The sequence below is a fragment of the Eurypyga helias genome, unplaced genomic scaffold, assembly GCF_000690775.1.
Source record: "Eurypyga helias isolate BGI_N326 unplaced genomic scaffold, ASM69077v1 scaffold400, whole genome shotgun sequence".
Taxonomy (NCBI): Eukaryota; Metazoa; Chordata; class Aves; order Eurypygiformes; family Eurypygidae; genus Eurypyga; species Eurypyga helias.
Window position 1 is genome coordinate 4,967 of NW_010223562.1, and position 9,380 is coordinate 14,346.

The following is a 9,380-nucleotide window of genomic DNA, read 5'->3' on the forward strand; positions in this document are numbered from 1 at the left end:
GGTTGTATTTCATCAGGATAAATTAAAATTAAAAACCTGCTAAGAAAGCAGATACTTTGCGAAGTTGAGCACTTGGACACCAAAGTACAGAACAATGAAGACTGCTTGACGTCACAGCATTTTCCTGTCAAGAGTGCAGCTCAAAGATAAGCATCCATTTGCGTAACTGAAAGAAAGGCAAGAGCTGGTTTCACACGTACCGTGCTTGATCTTCTCTGACATGGTTTTGGGTTCAATGGTTTTGGTTTGGGTTTGTATTTCGTTTCCTCATACAAAGCTCTCAAACTCACCGAATGAGAAACATGCAGGAAAAAAAACGGGTAGCTTGCAGTTGGTTTAGGAATGACTGACCTTCTCTCCTGCCTCCCGCTGTCAAGACACCCTTCAGAACAACTCTTGGGCAACCCGAGGTGTCGTTCATCACCGTCCATCCTCCTGGGCTCACTCTCCCCCTCCCGGTGCTGCTCGGTTGTTAACTTTTGCAGGACTTTGGAAGAAAAAGGACCGCTGGCTTAGGCTGCCCTGCCCCCAAATCCTGCTCAAGCCCAGGGCATCCATTCTGGGGACAGCTTGCACACCCAATGCTTCTGTGATTGCCTGGGCACTAACCTAAGAGGAGAAGCAGATGGGAAAGGAGGAAGGGAGCAGCCGATGCTTTGGGGTTTTCACTCCCAGTAGAGATTTTAGCTCCCAATCACCTGTAGCAAGCCATCCCAAACCAGTCACTTGGCTATTCTTAGTCCTTTTGGTAACCACTTCTGTCAAGACTAACATTTTCCATGGACAAACTGCCAACCCATCAAGCAGCGGTTCGGCCACCCACGTGGCGGGCTGCAACGGACAGCTTCTCAGTTACAGTTCAGACTTAGGATTAAGTCCATCTTGACTCGCGCTGTCGGAAGTTAATACAAGCCCTTTCTGTCTCAATTGGCCTTTCCCTCCTTCCTTGCCCCTCAGAGCTAAAGAGAGAAAGTTCTCAGTGCATCAGGCAGGATTTCAGTGCAACACCGAGCCATCTGTGCAGTGCCAAGGAGCACGTGGGATGTGCTCCAAGAGCGTTTGCCCATGAAAACGTGGCAACCAGCCTTTGGGTCGGATGTCTCTTGGAGAACGGGACAGGAGCGAGGTTTGCCAGGGCATTCACTGGAGCCGAGAAGCAACGTTGTTTAAAACTTGCAGAGTCTGGCATGGCCGAAATCCAGAGCTGGAATGGTACTGAGCAGGGATTACTCATAGGCTACTGATGAGGAGGATGTAAAGTAATAATGACCTTAAGTCACATTCATCTAGATTGAATCCAGAGCCTGGACAAACATATTCCCCTTTGTAACGCCATGCCTCAAGCACAGGAAAACACATGAGATGGTAGACCTTTCCCCCTTGCTGTTTTACAGGAACGCAGTAACACAGTCCTCTGTGTGAAAAAGTACATTCTTATGTTCAGAAGGCTGCAGTTTTTTCAAGTATTCTGTGAAATAAAGAATAATGAAAATTACTGTACTATCAAAACTACTACTTTTGTTGTTCTCATCATAGCTACAAAACCAAGGTTGAGGTATTTAACTCATGGTTTAGGACAAGTGCACAAGCACCTAAGTAGTAGTTTTTAAACACATGTAAGTTTTTAAGAATTTAAAAAAAATGTTTGGTTGTTTTGTTTGCTACAAAAGTATGTAACAGCACAACTTACTGGTATCTTTGGACACTACTGAAATGGGAAAAGAACAAAAAGACAACTTGCTATTAATTGGAAATAATGTATTTAATTTTTAGAAGGAAGGAATAATAGACAATACACGTGGCTGTTCACCACTGGTTGTCTGATCTTTCTCGGGTTTTAAGTAAATCAAATTCTCCTGTGATTTTTACTTGTAATATTAGATCTTTAAATGTCTGGCTTATACTCTAGCACGTGCTCTGACAGCTGCCAACTTGGAAGCAAACTACTTTATACCAGACCTCCCTAAGCTGCTAGAAAAATTAGTTCTGTCCTGGGTTTTAATGTGTTATTTCACTTAACTGCATCACTTTCGCTGGTTACATGACATATAGTGAAAGGGAAATTAAATTCACATTCTAAAGTTGAGAGGTTCGAACTCCTCGATGCTGTTTTCACATTTAAACGGATGAGATGGTGAAAACCATGCTTTGTTTTGTTTACAACAAGGGTGCCGAATTGCAAGGAACTCTAGGTGAGACATGACAACTTCTTACCAGACTTCCAAAATCTGCTTCTGCTGGAAATGCAGAAAGAAATCGCTTCAGACGTGATTAGCATTATTCTGGAATTAGGGAGATTAGACAACGAGTATTGAGCCATTAACACTTAGTGGTTACTAACTTTGCTGCAAAAAAGAAGGTTAAAAAATAAGTGTATTTAGACCCCAAAATGTTATAAACAGACCAAAAACTCCCCTCTAAGCAGCATGCTGGGACAGCTCCTGCAATTCTTCCCAAGCCAGATGCCCCCTCTGGACTCAGCAACTTGAGAACAACAACATCTGATTAGATACATTCAGCACACACGAGGTATTGACACGACATCAAGCACACACCGCCACTCAGCAAACTATATTTCTAAGTGATAGTTAAAAAAGGTTGCATTCGTATTTTTATGCGTTTTGTCTTGCTACGGTTTCAAAGGGCAAGCTCCGCATCACCAGCAGGCACGTCCGAGCGGCTTCAGATGCCTCCACCGAAGAAGGTAGCTAGCAGGCTACCCTCTGAAGAAAAGGTATGACATAACTTGCACCACCTAATTTCAATAAGAAGTCAGCACTGATCATTAATTTTTAATTGCATAACCTTTTTTAATTAGTCCTCCAGCAAAGTTACTGTAAAGGGCACTTGCACTGCAGAAGTACGCAAGTTCTGTTAGAGGTCTGTACCAGTGAGTCGTTCAGCATTTCTGGGTGCTCTGGAGGAGCAGAGATTCACCAATGCCACGCCTGGGTTTCCAGCAGCGACGTTACAAAAGCACCGAGCTGAAACCAAAACACTGGTTAACTTCAGTGACTCTGTGAAACTGCTGCCAGGAAATAGGACAGAAGGGTATGGCTACTGCTCATGCACGAACAAGGAACACTCCTTTAGAAGGGCGCACACACCGAATGCATCAGACAGAAGCGTGTGGTAGAAATTGGCAGGGTTAGAGGACAGGCTACGGCTACTGCTTGTGCACTAACAAGGAATGCTCCTTTTGAAGGGCACACACACCGAATGTGTCAGACAGAGGCGTTTGGTAGAAATTGGCAGGGTTAGAGGATTCAAGAGACAGCGGCTTCTCGCCTTCATTCCCCACCAAACTTGATTTTCCGCACAAATTCTTAAAGTTATGGGACACTGCCTGTGGACCCGGCCTCAGAAAAAAACTGTTGGTGCACCAACACAGCACGGAAACATAGAATCACAGACTGGTTTCAGAATTGGTAGATGCACCAACACAGCATGGAAACACAGAATCACAGAACGGTTTGGGTTGGAAGGGACCTTAAAGACCATCCAGTTCCAACCCCCCTGCCATGGGCAGGGACACCTTCCACTAGACCAGGTTGCTCCAAGCCTCATCCAGCCTGGCCTTGGACACTTCCAGGGATGGGGCATCCACAGCTTCTCTGGGCAACCTGTCCCAGTGCCTCACCACCCTCTCTGGGAAGAACTTCTTCCTGATATCCAATCTAATCCTCCCCACTTTCAATTTAAACCCGTTCCCCCTTGTCCTGTCACTACAGGCCCTTGTAAAAAGTCCCCCCCAGCTTCCTTGTAGCCCCTTCAGGCACTGGAAGGTGCTATAAGGACTCCCTGGAGCCTTCTCTTCTCCAGGCTGAACAAGCCCAACTCTCTCAGCCTGTCCCCATAGCAGAGGGGCTCCAGCCCTCGGAGCATCGTCCTGACCCTCCTCTGGACTCGCTCCAACCAGTCTATATCCTTCTGATGTTGAGGGCTCCACAGCTGGACGCAGCACTCCAGGTGGGGTCTCACCAGAGCAGAGTACAGGGGCAGAATCCCCTCCCTCGACCTGCTGGCCACACTTCTCCGGATACAGCCCAGGATACGGTTGGCTTTCTGGGCTGCCAGCGCACACTGCATGAAACGCTCCGTTGTTGCTACAGCTATGCAAGTGCGCTTTTACAAAGTACATACCTACAATTACTCCTAACGAAGCTGTATCTGAAAACAATGCCAAAACCAATTACGAACTTCCCGACGGACCTTCTAATAAACTAGCACCACTAGCACCTCCTGTTACCACCTGCCATCAGAGACCAGACTCTGGGCTGTCTGAAAGCAATGCCAAAACCAATTACGAACCACAGATCATCTAACAAACCAGCACCACTAGCACCTCCTGTTACCGCTTGCCATCAGAGACCAGACTCTGGGCTAGGTGGGTCCTTCCTTCGACTTCTGTTCAGGCCTTTGGGTTCTGCTCTCAGGTGTCCAATCATCTATGCATTTCCTACAGGAACGCTTGTCCTTCCATCACCACTAATGTCAGTACGTCCAACTCTGTATCGCACTCTGTTCAAGCTCCTGTCCCTAGTGCATCTCGCATGCCTGCAATGTATCAGCCATACAATGAATTACACTTAGAAAAACCTGTACTCAAACATGGCATGTCCGAATTCTACCCTTTCAGTCTGGTGTCACTACTGTGTTCCTGGAAATCATATGTGCCAGGCTTAAGAAACTGCACTGCAGACAAGTTCTTAGCTTCCCATTTCACTGTTTCACCTGCATCAGACGTGGACGCACACACTTCTGTGTGGCACAACAATTTTTTAGGTGGTAACGATCATCTCTCCTGTTTGATGCAGGGACACTTCCCTTGGTGGAAAATCCTGTATCCCAAAGCATATCTCTGTCCTTCTTTTTATATCAGTTTGTGTCTAGCTGAGTATCATTGTACTCGGCCTGTGTGATCTCCTGTGGTATCTGCTGTAGGGGATCCTGCTCTGGCAGGAGGGTTGGACTAGATGATCTCCAGAGGTCCCTTCCAGCCCCTTCCACTCTGTGACTCTGTGTACTGCTCTCCACTGTACACCCATGCGCAGCAGCTTCCAGTGGGATAGGCTTTCCCTGTTCTCCATCGCAGCTGGTCATTTCACACTGCAAAACGTTGGGTTTGCTGGGTCCTGCCGTGTTGCAGGAAGGGCTACGAAGCCACTGAAGCGGGATCAAAGGTATGCACAAACAACTGGAGCATCTCCTCAACTTTTTCCGTTAGCTACTTGAAGGTTGATCAGAAGGTGTTCAAGTGTCTATGAAGAGCGATTACCTTTTAAATGTTTGAGGTCTGCACATATTCCTCTGGCATGTTGTTGCAAGGCACTCGTGCAAAACCCATCCCCACCTGTCTTTCACCCTTTAACTCCTTTGGCCATTAGGTATACGTCCCCTCATGCGCTGCATCTGTCTTCTGTAAGCTCCTTTACCTACGGAGATACATTTACTTCATATAAACACGAGGTTTGACCATCCAGTTTCCAACCTCTGTTTTAATGGAAATCTTTGTTTAAATGAGAATACCTTAGAAATTAACAATGCTTCTTTAAAATGACAAATTACCTTTCGGCTCCTTGTTTCTATAATTTTCATTCATTTTTGATACAACGTTATCTTTCCATTAGAGCTGATACAGCAAACACTTCCAAAAAAAGCCCCAAACCAACCCAAAACTTCAGACAAATCAATCCCCACGCTCAGGGAAGGAAGATCTTTTCTCACCTCCTGTAGTTTCTCCTGCACCATTGATACCTTCATCACCGACGCTAACAATTTCAGACACGCCATTGTTTGGCCATCTATATCTGCCTCGGATTTCTGTCTTTATTCTTCTTTTTTTAACACTGGCACTGCTGGAAAACTCTGTACAAGTAACTGTGTTCATGGGAATGCAATGTTAACATCCAAAAGTTTTATTTGACTTAACTCCATCTAGGCACAGGAGGAGGAAACACAGCTAGAGTGCCCAAAATTCCTTCGGGCAAACTGAAACATTTATTTCTAACGTCTATTAACGAAACGCTTCTAAATGGCAATATTTGTGTTAATTAGTTCCATTATCCAGGAAGTCTTCAAGTATTTATAGGAGAAATTAATGAAGCACATACATAATCTTTTAAAAATATACAAAAAACTGTATATAAAATTTCTTCTGTTTTTAGTTATATTTCTCCTGGTTTTATCAACAGAGATACGTTTTGCAAACTTCTGTGGAATTAAACCCACAAAGACCACTTAGTCTCAGCAACAAACCTCCGCAGAAGTGTTTCTTACTATGAATACAACCATAATTACAACTACTTTTGGCAGCCAACTTCAGCACTTCCACTGTCTTTAAGAGACAGCAGGAGACAAAACACACTGCCCCTAAACCATCAATTCCTTCCTTACACGGTTTCAAGGCATAGTTTCTTAATAATGGCACGAAACAGAGTTTGGTGTGCCAGAAGAGTGGTTTTTTTGCTCTAGTTACTTCAAAAAACTCACCACCATAATTAAGTGACTTTCTGGGAATTTTTAGGTCGATAGGAATCACAGCAGGCTGGAGTAACTTTAATAGACGTTGCCAGTTAGAACTGAGACTAAAGTAAAGTCTGAGTAAACCCAAAGTCCAGTTATTTGAATTTCTGCTTTTTCCTTGCCTGAAACTCTTCGGTTTTATTTTTGACAGATTTTATTAGCATTGACAAGGCAGGATCTATGGCTTTCTTAGCAACCTCTCCTTTCTTTGCCTTCTTATTCTCCTGCCCCTTGCTTCCTCCCTTAAGATCTTGCTCCTTTTCTTCTCTTCGGCGAGCTTTCTCTTCCAAGATCTTTTCTACTGCTTTTGTCTTCTTGAAATTTGGATCTGAAGGATCCAAATTAAACAGGGGAGAAGTGAACATGGCTTGGAATCTTGTATCAGCAACATTTACCTGAAGGCAGAAACAGAGGATTTATTTTCAGCAACCTTTACCCATGACAGCAAAACGTTTAAAACACAATGAGCTGCTTAAGGAGTCACAGTTCCTGAGACTGTTCACCATTCCTGGAACTGCTCCAGTCACAAAATCCCAGGGAGTGTGAAGCAGAGAGCCAGAAGACATTATTGGTAAAAGAGACAAGTGAGGGCTGGTACAAATGCTGCGTATGCCCCTCTCGGCAGCCAAGGAAAGGTTTGTTGTTGGGAACTGACCAGGACAAAAGCTGCAGGGGGTGACCATCCCAACAAACACACCAGTGAGTACTTTGGGCCATGAGATGTGCAAGGCCCTGTATAAATGGTATCTTGGTATTTTACACAGAGCATGAGTCGGTTTCCTTCTACATCCTATCTGAGGGTTTCTTGGTTTTCGAATGGTTACAGCCTGTAACTCCCTAAAAAGGTAGATCTAGTTCAAGTTCATCTCCTTCAGAGAGAGTAAGGGAGGAGAAGGACAGGAAAGCACCAAGTATGTCCTGAAAATAACTGATATTAACAAAGGTTCTACCTAAGCCTCAAAATCAAGAGTACGCCATTACCTGGAAGTCATCTTCTAGTAATTCTTTCTTTTTCATTAGAAGTTTCTTTTTCTTCTTGCTCAAATTCTGTTGTTCCACAATCTTCTTATAATTAAAATGTTTTCTGTTGTCATCCTCATCATCCATCATCAGCAGGGCCATTTCAGCCTGTTACAAAACAAGACAGTTCATGTACACAACGAAATTAAGTTTTCTATGGGAAAGATAGCGTCTCATTAAGAAAGTCTGTATGAGTCATAGAATCACAGACTGGTTGGGGTTGGAAGGGACCTTAAAGACCATCTAGTTCCACCCCCCCTGCCATGGGCAGGGACACCTTCCACTAGACCAGGGTGCTCAAAGCCTCATCCAGCCTGGCCTTGAACACTTCCAGGGATGGGGCATCCACAGCTTCTCTGGGCAACCTGGTCCAGTGCCTCCCCACCCTCTCCGGGAAGAACTTCTTCCTGAGATCCAATCTAAACCTCCCCACTTTCAATTTAACCCCGTTCCCCCTTGTCCTGTCACTACAGGCCCTTGTAAAAAGTCCCCCCCAGCTTCCTTGTAGCCCCTTCAGGCACTGGAAGGTGCTATAAGGTCTCCCCGGAGCCTTCTCTTCTCCAGGCTGAACAAGCCCAACTCTCTCAGCCTTTCTTCCTAGGAGAGGTGCTCCAGTCTACATACATATGACTGGAAATAGGACTGCTGGGGCAGTATTATTTAATCCATAGCAACATTCTTTTAAGATTCTGAGGTGTAATATTAAATACAATAGTTGATTTCCTTTTTATCAGGTCTAAGTACCCACACTGAAACATCTGAAAACTGCGTTAACTTAAAATCATGAACAGATACAATTTTATACTGATATTTATATAGCAAAACCAAAGTTAACACACATGAATTTAATACATTTATTTAGTTAACTTGTCCTGAGAAAGAATGAAAAGCAAGCATACGGTAGCAAACAATTCAATGTTAAACGTCTACAGGACAAGGTTTGAAGACACAAATGTTTCGTGCAATGCCGATGCTAAGAGTAAACGTTCAGCACCATCCCGCACACAGACCCATCAGGACAGCTTTAAAGCTAGAGGGACTAACCGGTGTGGCTTCTGTGCCCTTACACTTCAGCATGCCTAGCTCTATTGAGCTGTGTTCAACTACCATCTTCCAGAAGTATATCATGGCACAATCTTAAGGCATCAAGGCATGGACCACCTACCATTCTTCTTGGGTAGTTTTTATTCCAAAACCTCTCACTATTAAAATTATACAGTTTAATTCTATCGTCATCCTATGGAATTCAGTAGTTCCACTCAAATAACAAATATCTGCAGAATTCGGGCATTGCAACATCTGTGACTCGTAACATTTTAAACCATTTTACCTTCTGTTTTTCAACTTCATCTTCATCTTCTGAGGTACTTGCAACTGATTCTGACTTCTTCTTTAAACCTAAGTGGAAATGTAGGACATGCACACATTTATGCAAGTGTATGCACATAAGTTACCTATGAATAGGATCTCTGAGAGCATCTCATTTTCTTGTAATCAATACTGAAATGCCAGATGTGGGAAAAGGCTGAAGAGTTAAGAAAAAAAACAGCTGGACTTAAAGCAATAAAAACCTGCCGAATATTTGTTCAATTTAAGGAGGCAGCAATATTCAAATGGCATTAACAAGTCAACAAAAAAGAACAGTTAGAAAAAAAAATGGTTTTACTGTATTTTTCATGGAGTATAGAGAGAAGTGTCACAACAATGCAGACAAACATGGGCCATTACTCCACTCCCAGGGTGTTTTAAAGAGAAATTGGTTTATATACTAATAAAAGTAATTGAAGTGTCCTGCAGTTGTCAAATTGTCCATTTCTTCTACTTAAGTAGACAAT

The 9,380-nt window shown here is 43.8% G+C and overlaps 1 protein-coding gene across 1 annotated transcript; it reads right to left on the reverse strand.

The window, feature by feature from the left end:
• Positions 1-6,611: 6,611 nt before the first annotated feature.
• Positions 6,612-8,943, reverse strand: LOC104504898 (ESF1 homolog; the record flags this gene model as incomplete). Its single annotated transcript, XM_010157796.1, has 3 exons — positions 6,612-6,920; positions 7,507-7,653; positions 8,876-8,943. Coding segments are annotated over 3 exons (515 nt in total), but the record flags the coding sequence as incomplete, so codon positions are not given.
• Between the last annotated feature and the right edge of the window lie 437 nt (positions 8,944-9,380).